This window comes from Anoplolepis gracilipes, chromosome 11 (genome assembly GCF_047496725.1).
Source record: "Anoplolepis gracilipes chromosome 11, ASM4749672v1, whole genome shotgun sequence".
Lineage (NCBI taxonomy): Eukaryota > Metazoa > Arthropoda > Insecta > Hymenoptera > Formicidae > Anoplolepis > Anoplolepis gracilipes.
This window is the reverse complement of record NC_132980.1, coordinates 11,108,278-11,135,797: the sequence shown is the minus strand read 5'-3', so window position 1 is coordinate 11,135,797 and position 27,520 is coordinate 11,108,278. Positions and strand designations below refer to the sequence as shown.

The window sequence follows — 27,520 nt, the reverse complement described above, 5'->3', positions numbered from 1 at the left end:
CTCGCTATCTGATGCATTTTTTTTTCCAGATGTCTTTTCCGCTTATCGGATACGCACCACTTCTCGAAATGGTGTGTGTGTATTACGCGTAATTGTCGCACTTCCTACATATCAACCATCGTCGCTCGACGGTTTCTGTTACCGTTATTCCCCGTGGCAGACCTGTATTAATGTACGCGTTTAGCGTCGATAAGAACAATAGTATACGAATACACTTTGATGCAATCGCAACCCTTGATCACGCCTGTGTCGAGGTCGTATACCGGTGCAAATGCAGTGTTCCCTTAAAATTTCCCAAGAAATCTGCAATTTCGCGAAACGTTCACTCGCATAGAATGGAAATTGCATGCGAGGCTTCTTACAACTTTTTCCATCGTTACATTCTTATCGCAAGAAGTATGTACGTCCCGGTGTCTTTGACGACAGCGTAATGCTCGCTTAGCATAAAAGGCTTCGCAATATTCGATTTATTCCGGTTATTTATACTACATGCGCGATAAGGCTTTTACATAGAAATCAAATGGACACCAGTAAATAACGTATGTGAAAACTTGTTTAATAATTCTCTTCTCTCGCATATCTTATAATTTTTCTTTTTCGACGTTATTGTATTCAATTTAGATCTTTTCATCGGTATATTAATGCAGTTGTTCTGTAAAATAACTATTTTTTATTACACTTACTATACAATTTATTTATTTTATTTCCAACTTGTCTTTTTTCTTAATATTTACAAGGATATTTTAATCTGCGAACAATTTAATATCTCAGTATTTGAATTTTTAATAAACATTATATTTACTTTTTAAGGCAAAAATGATTTTAATTAGAAAAACTAATTATACTCGAATTTTTCCAAAATACACAGAATACAAATGCATACTTTCTCTCTCTCTCTCCCTCTCCCTCTCCCTGTCTTTCTCTCTCTCTTTCTCTTTAATAATTCTATTATACGTATGTGTTGGTCGCATAAGCTCCGTATTATTCTCGATAATCATAAATAACACATTTGATGGCTTATACAATTTATTTATTTCATTTCCAACTTGTCTTTTTTCTTAATATTTACAAGGATTTTTTAATCTACGAACAATTTAATATCTCAGTATTTGAATTTTTAATAAACATTATATTTACTTTTTAAGGCAAAAATTATTTTAATTAGAAAAACTAATTATACTCGAATTTTTCCAAAATATACAGAATGCAAATGCAAATTTTCTCTCTCTCCCTCTCCCTGTCTTTCTCTTTAATAATTCTATTATACACGTGTGTTAGTCGCATAAGCTCCGCATGCGCGACACACGTGCGACTCTCGTTACGCGGACAAATGAACAAGAGAAGCCGCGGGATAAGAGATCGGCTAAGGGCAGCGCGGGTTAAATATAATCCGAGAAACGGAAAAACACACACACACACACACACACAAACCCTAGCCGTAATCCCCCGCCTAGAGATAGAGAGAACCGCATTTAGAGACAAGTCGTCTTAAAACTCTATTCTGTGCTCTCTATGCTACCGTTCGTTTTTGGGTTACTCCGGTGCACGCATGCTGGTTCTCTCTCTCTCTCTCTCTCTCTCCCTTCCCCCTTTCCCCTCCCCCGCCGCGCGTGCTTGACGCGTTTCCGCACTCGTTCCCGCAAAGTACGACGAGCGGTCCGCAACCGTGCACCGCAGTTGACTCCGGTGCAGCGTTACGTGCACGTACGCGCCTAAAACGCGCGTACGTGGTACGTTGTACGTACGAGCGTGTATCTTTCTCTCCTGCGTGTGCACCTGCCGTGTGTTTCCAGTTACTATTGTTATATAGTGTCGAAAGAACGCGAATTCTCGCGGGGGATCCCGACCGCGATCTTGATGCGCGCGACAGCGATCGAGAGGAGTTTAGAAAAATCGGTGGGAGAGGATATACGTTATATATGTATTATATATGAGAGGGGGTAGAAATTGGAGGGGACGAAATTTGGGCTCTTGACGAGCTTGTCGTTTATCGAGTTTAAAATACTAGTATTATTTAATTTGATTGTGAGTATAAAAAAAGCAAGGCTGATACATATATAATTGCTCTCAGGCATTGTATAGTATTTTGTATATACCCAGATGAGTTTCCATCTTCTCTCTTCCTATCTCTCTTCTTCTCTTTTCGAGGACACTGAATTGTAACAACGAACCTTGACATTTTGTGGAACGCAAAGATAAAACTAATCGAAATGAATCGCGATCGATTTATATAAAGAACGCGCGAAGATTAAATTTAAATTTTGTTTGAGAGATTTGCTGGAATTATGCGTTACTTTTTATTTCTGATGCTATATTTTTATTACATTTTTATATATATAATACACATTATATTTAACTTTTCTCTATATAAAATGTTCTTTTATTGTGTATATGAAAAATGTTGCCGTATCATTATTTATAATGTTGTATAGCAAGCAGCAAAGAGTTTGTTTAAAATCATGTGGCTATTTAGAGATTAAAGAGATAATTCTTCGCAAGGAATTAGCGTTGGTCCGTAGAGTATCTATTTTCGTGACAACCGCGTTGCTTATTCGAGCAACAGCGAGAATGCCGGCGTGGCCTCGATTTTTACACCTTTGTGAGTGGAATGCAAAGTAATCATCATCGTGCAGGAATTTTCAAATCGAGAGATATAAAAAAATTTCACTCTTATTTTTTTTATAAATATTCTATAAACATATGACACATCATTGCAGATATTTTACAAAATGTCAGAATAAGGAAGAGAAATGTAATTTATCTTTTTTAATGTTCGTAGAATTTTATAGCATTAGTTAATTGTTATTTATTCGTCAAGTAGAGGATGAAAGATAAACCGAGCGTTGCAGAAAAGAGCGCAATAAATTCAATTAAATAAATTACAATGCAAGAGTTTGAGATCTTTAATGAATAATCATTACAAAGCATGTTTCATTGAATATCTTGATATTTAATTATCTAAGCTTTAATTTATCGATCGATTTAATAGCATTTTAATTGAAATTACAATGCCTTACTAACTACAAAGTATAGAAAGAGAGAGAGAGAGAGAGAGAGATCTCTTTAGACGATCGCTTCCCGCGGCGTAATAATATCGTTGTAGGAAGCAGAGAGGAGGGGACGATCTCTCGGCTAATTCGAGATCACGGATCGACGATTCTTCGGGATAAAGTGCGAAACGTGCCGCCGCAAAAAGAATACGCCGGTGTGCGGTTGCGCAATAGGGGTACACACGGTATATAACATAATTGTCCGCCGCGATTGTATAATGCCAACTTCCAGGTGGCAGTCGTCGCGTCGCTCCGATACGGACGCGTAGGAAGTCAAAGATTTCGCATAACACGGTGATGTTTGTGATCGTGTCGGACTCGTTTCAGGGATTATCCTCGAAAACCGTAACGCGTTCCAGTCTCGATTCGACGTTGAATATTTAATACCATTTCAAGATCGATATCACGCGCGGATACATACATATTTATCGTCTTTATTTACCGTCGTGGAGGTCAGCGTTTAGCGGATCGATTAGCGCGTTAACTCTGTTGTATAGTGATTCGACATATGTATATTTTTTTGGATTTTAAAAGAAAATTATTTAATTGATTTAACGCATTTTTCGAGCAAAAACATAGTATCCTTTTTTTCCTCGTTTTTTTGAAACAAGTATTTGTCTTTTTTTTTTTTTTTTTTTTTTTTTTTTAGAAACATGTGTGTTTGACGTTTCGCACGACGTACACCTCTACGGCGTGCAATTCTGCAAAATTATTTGATTGATTTAACGCATTTTTCGAGCAAAAACATAGTATCCTTTTTTTCCTCGTTTTTTTGAAACAAGTATTTGTCTTTTTTTTTTTTTTTTTTTTTTTTTAGAAACATGTGTGTTTGACGTTTCGCACGACGTACACCTGTACGGCGTGCAATTCCGCACGAAAGCGCAACGAATTTAACTTTTGCGAATTCGCGTCGCCGTGGTGGACTCGCGCCGAGCCGAGGCGGCGGCTGGTTTTTGCTCGCTAACGCGAATCCGGCCGATCATCATCGAAGAAGACTCGTCGCCGTCCGCGGCCCGACGCGCTATCCAGTGCGCGACGTGACGTCGGGCGGTCGCGCGTGATGCGCAACGAGAGCGCGAAAAACGGCAAGGAGGAAGGAAAGATAACGTGGACGTTATTATCCTCGGACGAAAATTGGAACGCGACACCTCGTAATTACATAATAGCCGGGCTGTCGTTCTCGCCTCGCGCTCGAATGAAACGTCATTTGCTCACGCGCGTGCTCGCGATTCCATCTGTTCGCGACGGCGCCGTTGCGTTTCCAAGGCACGTGAGCGTTAAGCCGATGACTCGTAAATAAAGCGAAGCGCGGTAAATATATATTCGCGGTAAATTTATTCGACGTCACTCTCCCTCTCTCTCTCTCTCTCTCTCTCTCTCCTTATCTCGTATATGTATGTAATATTGGTTCCGCACCATTGCTCCTCTTCACCTCCCCTTCCTTCGCGAAGCAGAAACGTCATTGTCGTTATTGCGTGTCGCTCCTTTTCTGACTTTCGCGTCATACCAGTGTCTCCGGCTTGATTGTGGCACGAAGGCTCTTCTATCGAGGCTCCTTCCTCGTCCATGTCTGGAGAATTTTTTGTTGCGCAAGAATAGACGAAAGTCCGAGGCGACAGATTGCAGAATATAGAGTGATTCGCTCCGCGGAATTTATATCTCGAGGCCTTGCTGTGAAATTTTTGTAGGATGTAAGAATTTCGAGGCGTCGCATTGGCATTCTCGCTGGGAATGATGATAAGTGATACGCGCGTGATGCGGCAAATTGCAGTGTCCTTGCCGTAAGAGATTGTGAAGACGAGACTGTAATATTTTTACTATAAGCGAAATTTGTAATAGGATAATACTTTGACGGATAAACGAAAGCGATTTTGCGTGAATGAAAGAAATAAGCCGTGGGGATATGTGTGATGTTAAATTTAGTCGACAAGTGACAAAATGGAAAGTATGTTTAGGCGATGTAAAATATGGGACCATCTGAAAATAGTCTCCTACGCTTCGTACGAAGAAAAATTCTGATGAAAAGAAGAGGAACGCGAAGAATTCTCCGCGTGATAAGAGTGTCACGCGCATTAATTACTCGCATCGAATGCGACGACAGAGTATAATATCACTCGATTTTAACACCATCTTACTTCGTCTATAACGAAAATTAACAGTCGGAAATCAAAAGTCTTCCGCTCGCTCGAGGAAATAGAATAGGAAATGTGGATATCGCGGCTAACGACGTTCTTCCCGTGTGCGGTAATAGACATGTATTGCTACACCGTTGCTCGTCGCGATTCAATCGTGACTTAATGGCGTTTCACGCAACGGGATCTAGCTGAAGAAAGAGAGAGAAAGAGAAGGAGTGAAGAAAAGAGACTCAAGGGGTATTGATTGTAGATTAGAATCAAAGGTCGTGAGGAAAGAGAGAGAGAGAACTCTGTTATCGTTCTATACATATTACACACATTATATATATATCGGAGATGAACGAGGTGAGACATGTTTTGACAGCCTTGAGGTCGCCCGCGAAGAGCTCGACCTTGAGCAATGACACTGTGGGTGTCGCGACGGCAACGTGGTACGATGTTCCGGCACCGATTATCGTGCATTGTCGCGAGTTCCACGAGGAGACGGAACGACGCGATGTCGTGGACAACGAGGAGAGTAAGAAGTCTTGCGAGAAAGAGACATCAGAAGTCGACTCTACCGATAAGAATCCCGAGACTTGTTCCTTCAAGAAAGAGACTCGTACAAGAGATCTTAGAGCCTCGGGGGACGCGAACGTTGTTAAATGTTTGGAAAAGGATACGACGATAGTTGCAAGACCCTTGTCGTTTAACGAAGCGTTGTATCAGAACAAGGAGGCAGCTCTAAACGATAGAAATCAAAATAGGAAGAGGCATAGCACCACAGTGGAGCTGAACGCCACTACGATGGTAGAGACAGACGTCGACGGAGTGCCGACGATCAGCTTCAGCTTCCTGCGTGTCGACGAGAAATTTCACGATGACGGGGACGAGATAGTGATTCTGGAGGTCGACACGAGCGATCGGGGGGTCAAGGACTCGCCGGAGAATCAGCTGTACGATTTTCCTAAGAGCACCGTCCCGAGTCGAGTCTCCCTGGAGCAATCCGACGATAAGGAACCGATGAGTGTCGAATCCTCGTCGCCGACGACTCAGGCTCTCTACGACGTGCCGAGGCCGGCCAAGGACGTGTCCTTGAACGAGTCGCAAGAGGGAGAGACGGCACGATCGAACGTTTCTCTCTACAAGAGGAAACAACAACGCGACCAGACGAAACGTTCCACCAGGTCGCTCAAGTCCGGCCGAAGAAGCTACGGCGCGTCCGACAGCGACGGCTACGACGCCGGGATAGCATCGATGTCAGGATCGTACTCTGATCCCGAATGCCCGAACGAGGAAGGCTCAGTGAGCGGCGGTTCCGACCGCAGCAGGCGGATAAAACTGCAGAAGCGGCGATTGGGTAAAGCCTGGGGCAGGATGCGTAGCTGGTTGCGAGAGGAGAGGACTAGGATCGGCGAGGTCGTAAACAGGCACGCGAGGCTGCAGGCGGTCGGCGCTCTCAGTCCCGAGGTAGCATCGAAAAGGAAAAAAAAAAAAATAGCCGCAAAATCGACGCGCGATTAATAAACATTAGTTTAAAATAGACGGAGAATATAAAAGAGTTTTTAGAAAACACAAGTAGAGAACTTCGTTTAATTATCGGAGGCAAGATTTACATGCAGCTTTTGTAGTCCGACTTTCTTGGCATTTCTGTATTCTTGGTACCTCCGTATTTAGCACTTTCTCTTCTTTCCTATTACTTCACATTTCACCAGGCACATGCGTAGAATGAAAATTAAAATTGTGCATTGAAAGGATATTTTTACGCTGCGCACGTTTCATTAGAATAGAGAAAATGAACACCGAGAGAAACTGTCAAAAAATGTGGAAAGAAAAAATTTATAATCGACGTCATTTATGGAAATTAGTTGAATCCGTTTGCTTAAATTGGTCAATTTTAACTAATGTTTATACCGTTGCTCGGTTTATATATATATATATATATATATATATATATATATATATATATATATATATATGTATATATGAGGAATTCGGCGGGATGAGTTTATAATTTGTAGAGGAGTTAAGTATACAACTCGGTGTATAAAGTGGACCCTCGCAAATTACGGATTTATTCCGCTTTCACCCTAATTCGCTACTTCGTCGCCCGAGGATCCTACAATTGGCTATAATAGATGGCAACGTTGGGCTAAATAACATAATGTGGGTTTCGAATATCAAGATTTCCGAGTTTCTCGATTCATGGAAAGCGAGGAAAACACAATGTTGCAAAAACAGTTCGGTAACGTGGTTAAAGAAAAATCGAGAGAAACTCATTTCTTGCAGTTTTAGTTCCATTGAATTTTAGTCTCACAAATGTTCTATCACAATTTTAATAAATTTCAGAAATTAAAGTTGTAATAATAAAGAGTTGTTTTAACGTAGTTTATCATGCCTTGTATTATGCAATGTCTTGAAAAAGTATTACTCTAGTTAGTATTACTCAAAATTAAATATAATAACATTTTTTTTATTGTCAGCAACAAATTTATTGAGAAGAAATTCATTTAATTATATAATTATTTTAGTATATTATTTAATTTATTTAATTAAGTATTAGACTTTCATATCAGTGTTATACACGAAATTTATTGCAAGAAGAGGTAAATTAAGCCATTGATTACGGATAATTTTTTTAATTCGATTTTTCAATTATTAATTCAGAAAAAGAATTTATACAAAATGGTTCTTTTGAAACAAATTTTAGTCGTAAATTTTTCAAAATTGTTAGAATTATATTCGACATGAAGAAAACTGTAGGAAATAATTACTCTCTTTTTTTGTATATAAGTTTGCGGGAAAAATTCATTTTTCGTATAATAATACTCTGGCGATTAAAACGCGCACAGAAATAAAGAATTCTCAATCGAGCCTTTCCACTTTGTACTTTGATCGATTTTTCATCGAGAAACTTCATTCTCGCGTCAAGGTGCGAGACGATGCCGCTTTCGCACGAACGTCCAAGAGCAAGCAGCGCGGCTTCTACGATCTGACGCGAGCACGTACCCAGGAGTCCGGCTCGATCACCAGAGTGGAGGAATTCGGACTGTCGTCGGTATCGGAGGAGGCGAACGTCTCCGACGATGCGGAGAGACCAATGTCGGCGTCGCCCGACTCGGAGAAGGCGAACGGTTCCCGGACATTACGCGGTAATTTGAAAAGGAAGACGGTGAGCTCGGACGACATCTTGGAGAACAGCAGGACAAAATTGCAGCCGCCGGTGTCGTTCAGTATGGACAAGCTGTGCTTGAACGTAGAGAACGACGAGACGAGAGCGTCGTCGACAACGCCGACGACGACGACGACGACGACGACGGCGGCGGCGGCACCGGCAGAGGCTGGCTGCGAGACGTCGAGGGATCACGGTGGGAAAGGTGGCCTGATTAAGAGGAGAATGCTCGGGTCAATCAGAGGGTTAATGGCCTCCACTCATCTGTTGCAGACCTACGAGTTCGAGGAGGTACTTTGCGCTCTCTCAAAGTCTTGTTATTTTTTTTCCTCTCCCGTTGCATGCTGCCTGACGTGTTTGCGCAGTTGTCGCGCACTCAGCATTGGCATTACGATCGAACGTGATGTGCATTCTTAAAGTTAGAGAGAAAGAGAAAACACGCGAGAATGAGTAGGAAAAGGGCGTAGTCGGTGGAAATTGTAAAGTGAATTTTTTTTATCGAAGCATCGTTATATAATGAATAATTCCAAATTAGTTTGATTAATTCTAAATCATTAATCGATAATAATGAAAGAGGCTAATTTATTCCTACCTTTGATACCGGAAGAATACGTAGAATATTATGACAAGTTATATAAATTTATATATATTATATATATATATATATATATATATATATATATATATGTATATTTTAATTACATAGTATTTTATTAATATATAATATGTTATTAATATGTATAAAATAATTGCATGGAATTTAATATACATATATGTACGTATATTAATGTCAAGCAACTTTCTGTATTCGATAGAAATATTTTTGATATTTACAATATTTGTAGTGTATTTAAAGTTCATTTTTAGCATGTCTTCTTCACGGCACTGCCCTTTGAATCTTTCGCTGCACCGTTAATTAAATATTCTATTTCATTGTTCTTGTCAAGTAGTCCACATGTGGGAGTTGTTAAAAGTCACGTTTGTAATGTCGTAATGAATGAGACCGAATAAGCTTTACGATTCATTCAATGAGCTTTACAGTTCATTTAGGTTAACATCGAGATCGTTAAAAACCGTGTCGTGTAAAATGATGAAAGGGATCGTTCGAGGGACTTTAATGAAAGTTGAGAGTAATCTTTGTGATACGGGTGATTAAAAGCTGTAGTGAAAAGGTGAACGTAACAACTTTAGAAAAGACATGCTAGAGAAATGTATCTAAATTGTTTTTTACTTGCTATATATATATATATATATATATATATATATATATATATACACACAATATATTATATACATATCTGTTATAAATGTATATAATTATATATGCGATCATTTTTTTGTTGCTTGGAAAATTTTTATGCTTATCTCTCGATGTGATTTACGCAAATCAAATGCAGTTTGTCTACAAACAATTGAATCTGACACTTGATTGAAATATCACGCTTGGGAATTCGTGACTCATACATTAATATTGAATGACGTTTTATTGCCGCATATCTATTCAACTTGTTTTCTCTAATCTCATTTAATTTTTAAATTCTGGACAAGAAAGATACGCAAAAATTACAATTATAACGTGAATCTTGGGTAGAAATTAAAAAATGTCCAATCGTTTTTGGAAATGCGCTATATTAATTTTTTCTTTACTTATTTTATTATTCGCAAATTTTGTAGATGTATTTCCTTGATTAAGAAATTCGTGGCATTGATTTTTAATTATCGTAATTTATAAATTTTTTAGTTTCTATTATGAAAAGGTTTATTATCCAGGTCATTTTAGGAATATCTTATAAAAAAGACTTTTCACGTGCCAAGCCACGTGTGAATTTTCATCGCTACTTTTTGCGCAACGCGCTGCTCATTGGCTGTCTGCAGAAAATTACCGCGTTTCCACGGATATTTTATAGCAGGCACAAACCGAGTAGCCATTTCGATGAAACTTTACGAGATGCACGCGCGATAAATAAGCGACATCCGTGTAGCTAGAAACTAAATTCCCATGCGCTTTTTTTTTCACTCGATGACATTTTTCACGTTGGAAATCACTTTCACTATTACAGCAATTTCTGACGTGTTTAAAATGTTTTTTGTCGATTTACCAAAGGTTATACATTATTATGTCACTCGAAGGTGACTATTACGCGTTGAAGATTTTTTTTCCTTTTTTCTGATTTCTGCTGATTATCCTTGGTGAATTGATATTTCTTTGACGAATATTAGCATACAGATTTCGCACGAATTTTTTCACGTATAGTGATTTCTTAATCGTCTACAAATCTTTCTTTTAAATTTGTTCTGATAAAAATTTGTAAAAAAGAAAAGACTTCAAGTACAAAGCTTTAGTGAAAAATTAATTGAAATTAGTTTCTACGATATATCTATATTTTTCTTTTTGGAAAGCTACAGAGCTGTGGCTCTGAAAAAGTACAAAACCCAACAGATATGAATCTTCCAAGAGCACGGAGAGAGTGATTCGAAAATTTCGCAATCTTTAATTAATAAGTTACAAATGTATAATTAATACACGGTTGGACGACAGCAAAGATATATCGCTCGCCCGTTTCCCCGTTCGCATCCGCTTTCCCCGAGTCGAAATTTTATAAGAGAGACCGCTTGTCCAATTGAGAGATTTATCGACTTGTCCGAGAGAAATGGCGCCAGACATGAGCATGCTTCAAAGCATCGCAAAAGCAAAGCATGGAAAGTGTGGGAAAGTTGCGTGGAGAAAATAGTCGACTTTGTTTGGCGCATAGACACACACACACACACACACACACACAAAGAGAGAGAGAGAGAGAGAGGGAGAGAAATATATACATATAGACATGTATACGCTTGACTGCCTTCCATGTGTGTTCCCGTAGTTTTGCACATTTTATACAAAGCGTGTTTAGAGACCCGTGGCCCTGGAGAACGGAAAAGATTGCGCTCTGCACCTTGACTGCAGTTGCATTCGACCGCAGATGCCTCGATAGCGTAGCATGGGGGTCACATCGCGAGTTTCTCCGTCGTTAATTTTGCCGCGATACGTGACGTATAAATCCGTCAAGGACGTGAAGCACTGTAAATGGAATTATGTGTCTCGATTTTCTCGACAGCAGAACAGACAGATTAGAGAGAAACGCTTACTTGCGTTTAACGAATAACGATCGAGCAATTTTATCGCCAACGCACTCGATTGACGTGTGACAATTACCGTCACACGATTGTTAATTGTCGTTTAATATGACTGGTATATTTTTGTTTGACACACACTCTCTCTCTCTCTCTCTCTCTAGTCCTCTTATGGATTCGCTTATTTTAAAGAGCTTTAATTTTGTAAAAATTGTAAAAAATTACCGCTACCAAACTCGTCACGTAAAATGCGTTCTTATTTGTGCAATTTCCCAATGGTTGACGCAACGCAACGCCATTGACGTTAAAGGAGACTGAGCGATGCGTGCAAAAACGAAAAGAAAGAAAATTTCTATGGAGATATATTTCGCCAACGTGTGCGAAATTAAGCGCGATGGAAAGTGCGGCGCGTGCACTTAAGAGCGGCGAATGAAAGACAGGCGGGCGGTTGTCTTCGCGACCTCCGCGATTTCTCCGCGAGAAGGCTAAACGTGGAGGAAGTGTGTATTGCCGGTAAAAGGGAAAGGAGAGAGAGAGAGAGAATAGCGCGATTCGTTAAATATTCCAACGGTGTGTGCAGTTTGCGAACAAGTCTCTCGGAACGCGCGTACGCTCGTCATTATTCATGTACGATCTCGCTCTCTTGTAACGATATAATCGTTCTTGTGTTCGCGCGATTGTGAGAAAATACACGAGAACGATGAAAGAGATAATTGCCATATTTAAAAAATATATTTTCGATGCATCAGATGCAAGCGTGATTGTGTGGTTAGATTTAACTCTCAATTTTCTACTTACTACTTTTTCCTACTATATTTTCTCTCAATTTTCCATTTTCCATCTACATATTAGAAACGCGTTATGTATTATGCGCGTTGCTCTTTGTAGATGAACATACGCTCAAAAAAATATTTTGCTAATGTAGATAGAATTCTAGATGTCTTGATTAAAATTTATCGTTACTTTTTGTATCTGTTAGAATATCGTTTGTCACGTATAGAATTTATAGCAGCAATATTCTAGTAATACCTCTAGAAAATTTAGATCCCATTGGGACAAATATTTATCTGTTTCAGTGAATATTTTACACCTAGAAAATTTTTGTTCAAGTTGCAAGATCATTTTTTTGAGTGAATATAAAAACAATTTATGATCCATGGAATATACGAGCTACATTTAAAATTTTTTAAATAATTAAAAATTTTAAAACTCGAAATAAAAAATATAGATATTATAGTCTTCTCTAATCAATTTTTTATATTTATTTTATAACACATAGGACGCCAAATGTGTCTGCGCTTATGTCTATGTTCAAAAAAATATTTTGCTAATGTAGATATAGATTTCTAGATGTCTCGATTAAAATTTACCGCAACTTTTTGTATCTGATAGAATATCGTTTGTCACGTATAGAATTTATAGCAACAATATTCTAGCAATACCTTTAGAAAATTTAGATCCCTTTGGCAAATATTAATCACAAATATAATTGTCCTTGACGATAGGCATCGCAGAAAAATTTTCTGTCTAAATTACACTAATAGTACACATATAAATTCTGTCTTTGTCATTTAATTTGATTAAGCAAAATATATGCAATATCACAGTATTTGCTAAAAATTTATTTGTTTCAGTGAATTTTTTACACCTAGAAAATTTTTGTTCAAGTTGCAAGATCATTTTTTTGAGTGTAGAACGTCTCTTTGGGAAGGATTTTATTTCATTTTAGATCGAAAAGTCAAACTTTTTTTAACAGAAATTTTATCGTTTTCCGTCGTTAATTAAATTTCTAAGACTCACTAAATTTGCTAATATAATTGACTCGATACGTGACTATCGTTATACGTTGTTTTTGATATTAAATTAGGATACAATTTGATGAGTTATAATAGTCTTTTGCAGAACACAAAGAAACCGCTCCTTGTAGCGATGAAAGTTCTTTTGTTTAGCGATAAATATAAGATGAACTCTCGCTGATACAGCAAGATAAAAGGGAAGTCCCATTCGGGAAATTCACACGCGTTGCCTGGCATTAATGAAGGATGTGTACAGACTCATCTGTATTTAAGCGGTCGACATACGCGTTAAAACGAGCGGTTGGCATACATATATGTGTCGGGCAATTGGACTTATAAATAATTATTAAAATTTGTTATTCGCGCGACGAGAGAAAAAATATAATGAATTTCAATAAAAACGAGCTCGTGTTCTGCATTTACATGAAAATTAATATAAATATAAATCGACTGTATATTTCGAAAGAATACCAGATCGCTTTGTGTGGATTCGTGCTCTGTAATAGATTCGAGTGGTCATCGACTGGTCGTTGACTGGCGGCGCACCTGTCCCATTGAAGCGAATGGCAATAAACCACCTGTTGCAAGCGCACGCCCGTTTGTCGTCATCGACGCACCGTGAATAGGCGTATCGATTAACCTTTCGAGTCCCGTGCGAATTGATAATAATCGCCGACTTATTTCGACCGTTAACTTGCGAAACATTTGCGATACTTGTCGTTGTAACGGTGTTTACGCGTTCGGATTAAAGGATCATTGGCAACGCGAGAAACCTCGATAAGAATTTTTATTTCGCACCAGTTCTTATTCAGGATGATGGCGCAATTTCACCTGTTTTGTATCTTGCATAAAAATGCGACAACGTAACAGAATTATAAAAGTCACTTTATTAACGATTCTAATTTATGACAGAGATTCTAATTTAGGACAGAGTCCTACTTGGGATTTTATTTATTATGTAATATATAGAAAATCTTTCAATAAGTAAAATGCATACTCTCTCTCTCTCTCTCTCTCTCTCTCTCTCTCTCTCTCTCTCTCTCTAATTGAATTAATGGTGATGATGACATGCTGATTAAAATGGCGATATCATTGAAGATCAATAAAAACACTCATACTTTACTTCTCCGATTTATTGATTATGATAAGAAAATTTCATTAATAAATATATTAAATTAAATTAATAAATATATTAAAATAATTTCACTTATTGTGAAATAGCTACTAGCTGATCCTTTTAGTGAGATTTCACTGATTTGCAATATGTTATACTTATAATTGATTGTGAAAGTCAGTAAGTAATTATTCACTGTCTTTTAGAGATAATATATTGATTTTTTTTTACTTCAAAGAATATATAAACAAAATAATATTAAACACTTGACAGGTAAAATTATAAACAATTCTGTCTCGAATTTTATCGTTGAATCGTAAATTCATCTAAAGCAGGTTTATAGATTTGTAACTAGAGCAACATATTTTTTTCAAGAAAATAATTTCAGAAAATTAAATCAATTTTTTAAATATTTATGTAAGTATAATTTATATGTATAAAAAATCTATAGTATGTATCAAGAAAATTCTAAACTGTGTTTATTTTATTGAAATTTTTGAATATTTTCATTTATACGAATAGGGAATAGTAATTTTATATTTATATTTAATTTTCATATATTAATATTAATATAATATATCATTATTTATATTAATTTTACACTTATATTTAATTTTTTTTTTTACGTTTATATAAGCAATTTATATGTATAAAACATCTATAGTATGTATCAAGAAAATTCAAAGCTGTTTATTTTATTGAAATTTTTGAATATTTTAATTTATACGAATAGCGATAAGAAAAGAATACGCGTTTATTTTTACTTGAGTTTTAGTATAAAACGTAACATGCAAAGTTATATTTGTTTGTATGATTCATGGAGTGTATTCCACGCGAGACTACATATTAAATGCTAATACAGTGAGCGAAGATTAGCACGGTTGAAAGGCGGCGAATCTGCCGTACGAACGGCCATCGATTACGCATTTAATTACTACTGTCGGCCTGATACGTGCCGATGGATAAGTACGGTGTTATAACGAAGACTACGTAAATTAGATTCGATTACACGATGCGTCTCTAATTATTAAGTAGAAGAAAATTTTTTTCCGCAATTTCCGTAACATTTTATTAATTCGATCACAAGTCAATTCGATCATAAGCTTTCGCCTCGTATCTCGATTATACATAAATATCTCGCGCACGCATAAATTTATTTTAATTAATACTAAAATGCTTTCCGCTTTATCGGGCAGTGGCGAAACGATTTTTCATGGTGAATTATTACGTTCAGGACACGCTCGATAAAATTGATTCAGAAGTCGAGATCTCTTTCAACTTGGAATATATCTCGGCAGCTACCGTTTGGCTGGCAATGAGATAGATCGAGTGTCATTATTTTTGATGCCGATGTAATCACGATTACGTTAACATCACCGAAATGCTGACAGTGGAGTCTACTTTCGGTAAAATTTAGACCGAATCCATAGAAAGTTGTTCTGTTATCCGCATTACAAATAGACCATGTCCATTCGACACGCCCTCCATCGCTTATTCGATTTTTTTTTTTATATAATGAATGGCCACATAAATTCTAACACGACGTTTCTCAAAAGTGTATTTAACCCGAATAACTTTTATAATCTTTATTAACGAACTTGCTGAACATTTATCAACATCTAGCGACTTCGAACACACACAGCGTGTACGATGAGTAATGTTATTAGCACAAGTGTTCGTCAAAATCGTACGATAATATTTAACAATTACAGTGAAAATTACGAATGTTTATAAAATATAAGATGATTTAGTCTATATATAAAAAGCTTGCTTTCCGTGCGCAGATAAGAAGATAACCATACAATTAATGGAGAAGATTATCATCAAGGGTACACCCTTTTATTTATCTAGCATGAGTGATCTGATTGTCAATCTTGTCGGCAATATCAATTCTCAATATTAATCGTTCGTCATTGATAGCAGAAGTGCGTTTGATAAAATCGAACGTTCCATGTGTATCGTATCGATAAATGAAAAAAAAAAATAAAATAAATTCACATACACGTACACTTGTACATGGAAAGAGAAAGCAGTCGCGATAACAGGGTTTTGCGAAACAAACCACCCGCACGATTCGAAATCAAATCTGTCAAACAAGCCGTGCAACGATATTCGCGGTATGCGACTTTTCCCTCATTCCGATTACAGGAAAAATACGTAAATTGAAAAGATCGTATGCGTAATTTATGTCAGCGAATGAAATATTATTATTTGCCCTGGGATATTTATTGTTAGGAATTTTGATCATCTCATCAGGTTTTCTTAAAATATCGAACTTGTTCTCTTTCTTATTCTAAAATTAATTAACAGACGTTCCTTTAGATTTCTCTTATTGTTAGATAACAGCATTCCAACTATATGAATATAAAATTTGCGAAAAAATTCACTAATATTTGCGAAATTGATATCGATTGATCAGGGAATCTTAGTAGATTAAATGTGTTAGAAAAAAAGAAATTATTCACCGAATCATCATCTTAAAGATATTTTTCGGTGCAAGGCAATATATATTTACCTCGGATAAAAAAAATTATTTATTTTACGAAGCGTAATTATATGTCAATTACTTTTATATTCTAAGATGTTTTTGATCATTTATAAATTATGATAAAAGAGTGTTGAGATAAAATACGTAAATCGTCCATATACAGGCTCTTTTATTGAGGATAAAAATAGTTTAAAGGTCTTGATTATGATGCTTGAAGGCACACGTGGTTCCCATTATCGTATCGTCTGCAAGCTTGACGAGTGTCGAGAGAGATGCGTAGGTATCGTATCGATTGCGTTGCACGCAACACACGCACGAAAGCTCAGAGAGTGTCGCAATATAGAAATCCAAATTTTATTCCCAATCCCCCCATTCTTACGACTTCGAAGTCGATCTTACGTAACTTGACGCGCGCGAGACGGAAATGTAAAATATCTCGCCGGCGCAGCCACTACATTCCGATATTACATAATACGATATTACGCACGATGATCAAATGTCGAGTTCGCGGCGATGTAATCTCTTTTCCCACACAGAGAAATATCTGCGCGAAAACGAAAGGTCGTGGCCTATTATGTGTAATAAAATTAGCGAATTATTTTATATAGCGAGATTTATTTCAGATCAGCGTATTTGCCTCTTTTTTTTTTTTCACCTTCTAAAAATATTCTCGAATTATGATCATTACGTGAGTTATGAATGACACATCCCCTATGACTAACGTTTCAGAACTTACAATGTAATTCGAATCATGCGAACATAAAAAGCTGATTAGTTCGACTGACAATCATTAGTCTTATTTAATACACCGTACTTTGTACAATAGTAATTTTCCGTCGAAAGGAATGAAAAAGTTACGAAAAGATTATTTTATGTTGCATTTAAAGGTGCTACAAAAAATTTGACAACGATTCAAAAGTCATTCAGTATAAGAGAAGTAAAAGTTTTTGTTACGTATAGCAAAAAGAAATGGCAAAATGTAAATTTTTTGTGAAAGTATTTTAAATATTCAAGATGATTTATGTAAAGTTTGATTACAATTTCTAGTTTATTATTTTTTTTTTTGTAAATAATTATTTTCCTGAAATTTGGAATTGTATATATTTCTGTTGTCAAAATTTTCAAGTTATATACAAGACAATTATTTTATGTTTATGTTCAAAAATATAAAAGTTTTTGGCCCTTCGTTGATGTAATGCACATCAGAAATGACAGTAAATAATATAAATAAACTATAAAATATATAATTAATTAAAAATACAAAATTTTATTCAATATTTTTTAATCTGAAAAATATAAATATTAATATTTTCAATGCAGTCACTTTTTCTGAAGACTGTATAGCCAACACAACTTTAGACATCATTTGTGGAACTCTTGAAGGCTAAAATTTACACTAAACTGTTCCATTTTCTCTGGCTACAGTTCTACAGGTATATCTTTGGCGTATCATATCAGAGTTTATCGCGACTTTGCTTATGCACATACACATGTCCGAGCTAATTGGCACTTTAATTTCCCTCGGGGCCTATCAAGTTTAACGCTTACTTTCACCGATCACCTCGGGTTATGATTAAGTTTTAATTCAGGATTGAACACCAGTCACCTTTGCTTGCACGGCAAACGAAAAGAAACACGATATCCGATAGTCACGGGAACGTTTATCGCGCGCGAACAAAAGCCATTATAGCTGATGTTTCGCGATTTTATCGTTCCTCGGCAGCTTCCGGGACGAGGCCTTCTCGGCGAGAGGGAGAGCTTCCTTTCGCCAGTATCCGGGCAATGCGATTGAATCCAACTTAGCGTCAGCGCATTAAAATACAAAAGGATTTAATAACATAGATGTGAAATAATGTTTGTTTATACACATCACTCAAAAAAATATTTTGCTAATGTAGATAGATTTCTAGACGTCTCAATTAAAATTTATCGCTACTTTTTGCATCTGTTAGAATATCGTTTGTCACGTATCGAATTTAAAGCAACAATATTCTAGCAATACCTCTAGAAAATTTAGATCCCATTGGCAAATATTAATTACAAATATAATTGTCCTTGGCAATAGGTCTTAAAGATGGGCATCACAGACAAATTTTCCGTCTAAATTACACTAATAGTACAGATATAAATTCTGTCTCTGTCATTTAAATCGATTAAGTGCAAAATATATGCAGTATCACAGTTGTTGCTAATAATTTATCTGTTTCAGTAAATTTTTCACACCTAGAAAATTCTTGTTGAAGTTGCAAGATCATTTTTTTGAGTGATATTTTAGATATAATATAGTTTCTTGCGACATTCTCTTTTATTCGGTGTGATTTCTTTTTCAAAATTTCGTGACTTTAACCGACGAACCGGTTCTTTAATATTGTCGTACCTAATTAATAATTTCATGGATACACGACATCGACTTTCACGCGTGTTCACTGGATCAGAAAAACGCGCGACGGCTATGAAAAAAAAAAAATTAGTCCGTGATCCACTCTTACCGTTTGGGATCAGAACATTTCACAAATATACACGCAAAAGTGTTTCTCTATCAAAGTATATTCATCTCTTCCTCTCTAAAATGTCTATCTAATAAAATAAATTTTATTGATATATTTATTGAAATTTTATTTTGTAAAAAACACAAAACGTTACTTTCTCGATTCTTTTTAAATGGATTAATAAAGAGGAAATGTGCTCTGTTCATAATTTATATTACATGAATCGATAATATTTCCAATAATTCGCCTTTATATAACCTGTGTGTACTTTGTAAACAAAAGATTAGTACCGTTTGTAAGTACCGTTTATGATAATATCGTGCAACAAGTACATAAGAAAGCAAAGCCACCGCGTAACAGCAATGAGAGGCGAACGACTGGATGAGTGGATAATGACATACGCCCAGCTTTCCACTGTGACTAAAACACTTTACGTGCTATAGAAATTGAAAAATGTAAGCAGGCACAATCGTATAATCGCGGGGAAATAATAAAAACAGCCCGCGTTATGCTTCTATCATTTTACAATGAATAATTATATATAAATTAAAAAGTAAATAAATAAAAGCGGCTCTCTAAATAATACAAACAAATAATACGGCTGTAGAAAGCAGGGATCTAAAAGATAGACTAAAATAATAGACTAAAATAAAATAAAATTAAACATATATATTACAATATTATAAATATAGATACCATTTGTAAGGTAAAAATAAAAAATAAATTAATGCGAACGCTTTTATCATATAAATTGTATCTATTATATATTTAGAATATTTTAATATATATGTTGTATTTTATTTTATTTTAATATTTAAATTGTAACCGTTATATTTTAGATCCCTGCTCTCTACAGCCGTATTTTTTGTGTAATTATATATACTTTTTAATGTGACGTTACGTTGATTAATCTCTTGCAAAACAAGATTTTATTTTAATTTTAAATTTTTAGTTGCAAATTTTTATTTTTTTTCACATTTCTCTCGTGAAATTATCTTGTTATAAAATTCCATTTTTTGCTGTTAAAAATTTAAGCATCTCGCATCGTGCATCGAATTCCGTTTTTTCCTGAGTATAACACGTGATCGGAAATGTGATTTGCAGGCAAGAAATCATCTTAATTCGGTATGATGCGCTAGCAATATTGTATCTGATGAGCCACGATGCGTGGTTACCGCTAACTTATGCGTCTTCTCCTCGGAGGCAAAGGGTATTCAAGCGTAGAATCGAATGAGTATTTTTATTTATTGAAAGCGAAAATGGGGAGAGACGAATTTTTTTTATATTATCTGAATGTTTGAAGATCTACGAGAAAGAAAGGAAGAGAAAGAGAAAAATTGCGTTAACATAATTCTATTTTATTCTCATCATTATATATATATATATATATATATATATATATATATATATATATATATATATATATATGTGTCTCTTTCCGTCTCTATTATTATCATCGTCATAAATAATATATTAATATGCGCATCAGATGTAAATGAGAAAATTAAATGCAAATCGATATTTATTCTCCGTACATGTTACCACTCTCTCTTTTATCATAAAATAGAATTTAGAAATAACACTCTGCTTGAAATTTTATTGCACGCATATAAAGTTTCTCCCTTTTAATTCTGATATGAAGGAGCTTTCTATTTAATGATGATGTTATAAAGATATTTTTGTGAAATCTCACAATTGGTAAAATATTTATTTTAACCATATATTTTTAAGTACATTAGAAATGTTAACCGTGAAACAATAAGTGTTTTGTAAAATAAGAGGCTTTAAAGTTTGTTTTTTTTTCAAATTTATTAAAAAAGACAAATTTTAGTCGTTTATTAATGAACAATTTTATTGCGTGCAATGTTTTTAATTTCTTCTTATTATTTAAAGGGAGGACAGGGCGGTTTCGAGGACGTACGAAGATACATCAAACAAGGAGGCGACTTCTGCAAAGAATTGGCATCTATTCTTCACGAAAGGTAGTATTCGGTTCTTTACCTTTCGTGTCTTTCGTGCAAATACGAGTCTTCCGTGAAAAAAATGCAAACATATGTACATTTTCAGAGCCGAGTTGGAAGCTACTTATGCGAAAGGACTCAGCAAGCTCAGTAGCAAGTTAACGAAGGCCTGCGCCAAGGATCAAGGTGATTGTCAATTTTACGTTAATTTTGCACCTATTTTATTGATAATTACATATAGTAATGTTATAAAGATATTTTATTATAATATATTTATTATAGATATTTATTATAAATATATATATATATATATATATATATTTCTAGAGAAAAAAAGTGAGAACTATTTCATTTATAGAAGAAGAATCTTGTAGTGAGATCAATTTTTTTCTTGATCGCACTATTATTATATTGAGAGCGCTTCAAAGAGATCGATAAGATGGGCGGTGCTCGAAAAAGAGAAAATAAGATCATGTCTAATAAATGAATTGCGCGTCTTTCGTAATGCAGGTGGTAATAGCAACGGAGGCGTGAACGAGGCATGGAGGTGTGTCGGCGAAGAGATGGAGGCTGCTGCGGAAGCCCATCGGCTATGGGGCATCGCGCTGGGCGAGCAGCTTGCCAAACCGCTCAGAGTAAGTCTCTTCGAGATAATTATTACGCGTCGTGTCGCGCAAAAGGAGGGAAAGACGCGTCACTGTGTACGCGTGATCGTGCTTACGTAACTACGCTGAGATCATACCGATAAAAACAATATTAAAATCTGAAAAATCGTCCGTTATCTTTTACGGGATTTCAAAATACATGTATTTTAATTAAAAAAATAATTCCTTAAAAATGTTAAATAATAATGCGGGGTGGTTCTGGAAGAGATGGATCCAGGGCTGGAATTTTTTAAATGCATGTTAAATGGCATTTGATGTTTTAACATTACTTTCAGTTGTATTGATTAATGACATGCTTTAATATTTCTATATAAATATTATGTTTATTGATGTATCACTGAGTGGTCTATGATTTAAAATAAGTTTTAATTTTTATATAAAATAATTTGTATCTGTTGATAGTTGAAATAAATAGAATAATTGATTTACAAGATCTCACGATCATGAAATAAAAAATGAGAGGATAACGCTCATCTTGTGCACAGGTGGGCGTAGCGGAGACGCAGGGTCGATCGAGGAAGACTATCGAGAATTCGGTAGACAAAGCATCCAAATCGCTCCAGGAGTGGCGCGGGATAGCGGCAAAGAGTAAGAAGCAGAGCTTCGCGTGCGCGCGAGAGAACGAGAGGTTGCAGGACCTAGCGCGGCTGCAGACCATCAGTCAGAGTCAGCAGAGCAACAATAAATTGTCGAGTCACCACATGACAGAAAAGGAAGCGAACAAGCTGGAGACCAGACGGCGAAAGGCTGAGGACTCGTCGCGTCGCGCAGATACGGAATTTTACACGGTGAGCGTGAGGGCCGAGAGGGCCAGGCTGGAATACGAGAGCACAGTGAGAAAAGGCGCCAAACAGATGGAATTGCTCGAGGAGGAGCGACTAAGCGCCCTGAAGGACTTCGCCAATGTGTACTTGACGCATTTGCAAGCGCTCGCACCGCGACTGCAACAGGTAATGCGGGAGAAGAGGGTGAGAGAAGGGATGAAATGGAGATTAATTGTGTTGCTCTTAAATAAATTATCAAATTATTTTGAAATTATCTAATTTATCTAGATGAAAAATGAGATTGTAAAATGTTTCATCATAAGCTTAAGATAATAATGTTTAACAACTATTTAGGATATAAAAACATATATTTTTTTATTTATATATTCTTATTTTTTAAAAACAAGAATTTTTTAAATGCTTTGTTTGACGGATGATTTCTAGAAAATTCAAGATGACTTTTAGGATATGTTCTGAATATATATATATGTAACGCTTTATCTTCAGAGTGCCGATCGCTTGCTGACGCCCGTGCGCAGTTGCAACGTATCGCAGGATCTTGAAGGTCTGAAGAATCTCGTACGTCGAATGGATAGTAACGACGCGACGAACGCGGAGCAGCTGCTACCGGACTTTTATGCCGAACACGTTACGCTGGCGATGAATCGCGAACGACGGAAACAGGCGTTGGTGAGGGTATTGCACCTGATTAGGCAAGATCTAGAGAGAGAGAGGCGGGGTAGAGAGGGTCTAGAAACGTTACATCGGGCCTTCATCAAAACACCGGCCTTTGCGGCGGATGAGAGCGCGCAGAACGTGACGGATAAGTTGCATCATGTAAGTTTTCTCGTGTCAACTACGCATTTAGGAGTTAGAGTTTGAAATTATTATATATACACTACTTACAGATGTATGAATTAATCCTTATACCTTGTCGCAGATGCGTTCAATGTTGCTGTACTTGGAGGCGGCCAGATATAAAGTCGGTGGTACGCTTGCGGAAGTAGAAGGCAGCAAACGATCCAAACATCCCTTGTCGGATCATATCTTAGTTTCGAGAGACAAGCAGGGTTTGCAGCAAAGTGTTCTTAAGGTAAGCAAGCCGTATATCAAAGGAAAGTAGAGAGTGAAAATGTGGTCATCTAATGCCGAGTTTTATTTTAACAATTTAAACATTAAAATTACATGTTTAATAAAAACATGCTAAACATGCTCACGACGATGGTTTACGTTTCTTGCAGATTCCTTCTTGGGCAAAGAACGAATCTTTTGAAATTCAAGAAGATGATGAACTCGAGATGCGTCTGACGAAGGATCAGGACGCCGAGACACGTGATTGGGTTGATCGGACAGCTGGCGACGGCAATTCCGAGAATCCTCCAGACGAGGACGATTTTAGTGATTTTGATGAGTTCAGCAGTCATTCAGAGGACAACAACAATCAGGAAGCGGTTGACGGTACGGAAGTGGTGACGACGGCCAAGACCGAAGGCGCGGAGCAGTGCCGAGCAATCTATCAGTACTCGGCGAATTTGAACGACGAGCTCAGTCTCAATCCGGGTGATTTGATAACCGTTCATCAGAAGCAGGCGGACGGTTGGTGGATAGGCGAGTGTAGAGGCCGCACCGGCATATTTCCGGCTACTTACGTGCAAGTCATACATTAATAAACGCAAAAGATTTATCGTATCATCGAATAATCATCGCTCGATTAACGTTCACAAGTTCCACGCGAGTCCTCTTACTTAAAATTTCCATCCGGCGTTGCTGAATCAGGTAAGAGTGTTACAATGTGCCAATATAGAACGTTACACGTGACGATTACTTGTTTTTATGTGCAGAAATCGAACATATTTTGACTCACAAGTTCATACAATAACAACGACGTACATAAGAATTAATACCAAATAGCAGTTACCACCATGTTTGAGACGGAATGCGTCCGCTCACTAGTGGAAATATTTTAATTATTCGCGTCGTTATTCTTTGCATATATTTATTATTTTTATTACCGTTATATAATTAGTGCTCATTTACTTATAAAAGATCCTTCTCAAGGAGAGATCGATTTTTTATTATATCTGACATTACATTTTATAATTTATCATGCATACTATCTTGTTAGAGATAAATGGTGCATTTATGAAGATTTAATTAAAAAATATTAAAAATTATAAAACTTTTTTCCACAGGTATGAAGTTGATACGAATAACTGGCATATTTATTATCTGCCATAGTGATTATAATTACTTATTTTGTACTCTCTGTATAATTTTATTCTTCAGAGCTATCGATGTATTTCCAAATCCTTGGAAAACTTTTCAAGCACGTTGTATATGTGTGTATTGTATCTCATTTTAAGAATTAAGATTATCATGTGTTTCTTTTTTATAATTTATTAAGAATTTGAATGCATATATGAGAATAATCAGTGTTTTGAACAGCGTGCATCGAAACAAACAAGAGGATAAAGAAACACAAAAAATTGTACATATTATTTGTATTGTGCAAACGCAATTGAATTGTAAATATCTAGGTATAAGAAGCTATTTAAATGTACTGTGTGACACAGTATGTGCTAACAATGCATTTATTTACAGATATGTAAATTTTGTTTATTGATGTATTGTATCCTATAACTAATTGAAATGTTCCTGTCGCAATTGCCTGTCTACTTCCTCGATGATGCTGGTGCTGTTCGCTGTAACAGGATAATATCGCACGAGACACGAATTGTATTATTTAGAGCAAGTAATAATAATACTCACCGCAAAACGGAGGAGTGCTAGCAGTAGCCACGAAGAAGGTCCCGCGATGATCGTACATCTCCGCTCTAATGCCCATCTCCGTGCAGATGTTTGTGTCGCATGGTTCGGCAATTATTCGTGTAAGATGCATGTATGTCAGATTCCAATTATGCGCCCAGAAACTGCAATTACGCGTAGCAGCGGATACCAAAGATTCCGTAAGGTAAAGATAGGAACGTCCGTGACTACATATCGCTCTTTGTATCGCTGAAAGTGCAAAAACAGATTTTAATTCCCGTTTCTTAAATTAGCCAACTAATACGTTTTACTTTCAGCTCTACTAACCGGTTATAGGGATCGGCAAGTAATCGTAATACGATGACTCCGTTTTCGCACAACCAGGTTGCGTTCTACCGCCATTAGGATAGAAATCCATATGACCTACGTACGAAGATATCGATTGAAAAAAGAACCATGTGAATGAATTTTCAACAATACAATTGTAATAAAAAAAAATTGATCAAAGAATGCATTGAAGAAGGAGACAACGCGCGATAAAAGCATATTTCTTGTTTTGTATAATGTGTTATATATACCTATAGCCTCGGGTAAACCGAGACCTAGTTTGAGGAGTAATTTGCCGTTCGTATGTATCACGTCGACTAATGGCGCGTCATTTTTATGCAAATAAACGGATGGATCGGCGTTGCGGAAGCACGGCTGCGCTGGATCTAGACCGGTGATCCTGTGCACCGTCCATCTATTCTGTCGCTGTTTCAGCTCCTTTGCAGCCATTCCGCAGATATGAGCGCCGAGACTGTGTCCTATCAGATATAAGGAGCCCCAATTTCTCGTGTCTGATCCTTCATTGCTGATCGTAGCGTTCGTCACGTGCTCTATAAATCTTTGATGAATGTATCAACGTTAAAAAGCGAACACAGATTCTCTTAATCTGGACAACACAATCGTTCGCGAGAATCGTCTGAAAGAGATTTTCTTGAAAGAAGTCATTGTAGATGAAAGAATAAAGCTCGTAGATGTATCCAAAGAATTTGTCATTTTTTTTATCAAAGATCATTTTAAGATATTAATTTTGAACGAATCGTCAAGGTATTTGTCGAATTTTTTTGAAACATCTTTCAGATGTCTTTCGAACTTGCGACCTTGTTGTCCGGTCAAAGTTACATACTTTGATATCTGATATCCCACTATTTTGGTGTTGACCGCTGCCTTATAATAATTCCATGTATTTCCGCCAGCGCTCCAATCTATCACCACCACGTTAACGTCATCCTGTGTTACACAGTTTCGTGAAAAAATGAACGACCCTATCCAAAGAAGAGAGACGAGATCGCAACCAATGGATTCTTACCCATTGCAATAATGCTTTTTCCATATTACTAATCCATTCTTCTTTGCCGTGCGCTAGGAAACCATGTACTATTATTACCGTTCTACGTTCTATCCTGAAATCTGTCCATTCCAAGCCGAACTGCTCGCCTAGTACCACTTCCACGCGATGCGGTTGCTTTCTAGACGAGAGGAAAAATCGCACATTTAGCGCATAACTGCCGTTAGGATTGCTGATGAAGAACCACTCCAAAGTTTTTGCGACCGTCTTTCCCAATCCGAAGCAGTCCACTTGCGACAAGTTTTCATCGTTATCTTCAATATCCAGTTCGCTAGAGTTGATTCCCATACGAATGGTATATGTAAAATTTACCAAGCTGGTCTCGTTAACGAGAGGTGTGGCTACCCCTCTCGCAACGTGAATCGTTTTGTTTAATGTATTTTTAAGTGGCTGAGTTATATTCGTTGTCTGCAGTTGCCATAGGCAGGAACACTCCTTGATGCTGGAAAATTGGCACAGAACGACGAACACGAGAACGATGGACATCATCGTGACGCACTAACGTACAATATACGTTTGATGTTATATTTATGCTGGATTATTCAAAAAATTCATCAAGACTTAATCATTATTAGATAGAGCATAACTGCTCAAGAAGGCAAAAATTCTTAAAAACAACATTCTTACCCTGACG

At 36.6% G+C, this 27,520-nt stretch overlaps 2 protein-coding genes across 5 annotated transcripts; one reads left to right on the top strand and one right to left on the bottom strand.

The window, feature by feature from the left end:
* Positions 1–1,408: 1,408 nt before the first annotated feature.
* On the top strand, positions 1,409–25,331 carry Nost (Nostrin). 4 transcript variants are annotated; one of them, XM_072901963.1, is made up of 10 exons: positions 1,409–1,896; positions 4,890–6,634; positions 8,097–8,627; positions 21,231–21,319; positions 21,405–21,484; positions 21,809–21,933; positions 22,449–22,913; positions 23,235–23,564; positions 23,668–23,820; positions 23,969–25,331. In XM_072901963.1, the coding sequence occupies exons 2-10, from the start codon at positions 5,522–5,524 to the stop codon at positions 24,392–24,394; spliced, it is 3,312 nt and encodes a 1,103-aa protein (XP_072758064.1). In that variant the 5' UTR covers positions 1,409–1,896; positions 4,890–5,521; the 3' UTR covers positions 24,395–25,331. The 4 variants fall into 4 exon arrangements, with proteins under 4 accessions (XP_072758064.1, XP_072758065.1, XP_072758063.1 ...); XM_072901964.1 differs by having other exon boundaries at positions 1,409–2,025; positions 5,006–6,634; XM_072901962.1 differs by having other exon boundaries at positions 1,409–2,025.
* Positions 25,214–27,520, bottom strand: LOC140671000 (pancreatic triacylglycerol lipase). Its single transcript, XM_072901976.1, has 6 exons — positions 26,848–27,520; positions 26,665–26,768; positions 26,072–26,379; positions 25,821–25,916; positions 25,497–25,742; positions 25,214–25,429 (listed from the first exon to the last, which is right to left on the bottom strand). Exons 1-6 carry the CDS (start codon positions 27,373–27,375, stop codon positions 25,368–25,370), a joined length of 1,344 nt encoding a protein of 447 aa, XP_072758077.1. The 5' UTR covers positions 27,376–27,520; the 3' UTR covers positions 25,214–25,367.

What these genes read in the sequence shown, in the direction of transcription:
- Nost (XM_072901963.1), top strand. Translation starts at nt 5,522, where the DNA reads ATGAACGAGGTGAGACATGTTTTGACAGCCTTGAGGTCGCCCGCGAAG. An exon ending in TGACGGATAAGTTGCATCAT is followed by an intron (nt 23,565 to 23,667) that starts GTAAGTTTTCTC and finishes ACCTTGTCGCAG; the next exon opens with ATGCGTTCAATGTTGCTGTA. An exon ending in TGCAGCAAAGTGTTCTTAAG is followed by an intron (nt 23,821 to 23,968) that starts GTAAGCAAGCCG and finishes CGTTTCTTGCAG; the next exon opens with ATTCCTTCTTGGGCAAAGAA.
- LOC140671000 (XM_072901976.1), bottom strand. Translation starts at nt 27,375, where the DNA reads ATGATGTCCATCGTTCTCGTGTTCGTCGTTCTGTGCCAATTTTCCAGC. An exon ending in GTGGGATATCAGATATCAAA is followed by an intron (nt 26,380 to 26,664) that starts GTATGTAACTTT and finishes CATTCATCAAAG; the next exon opens with ATTTATAGAGCACGTGACGA. An exon ending in CGGTTTACCCGAGGCTATAG is followed by an intron (nt 25,917 to 26,071) that starts GTATATATAACA and finishes CTTCGTACGTAG; the next exon opens with GTCATATGGATTTCTATCCT.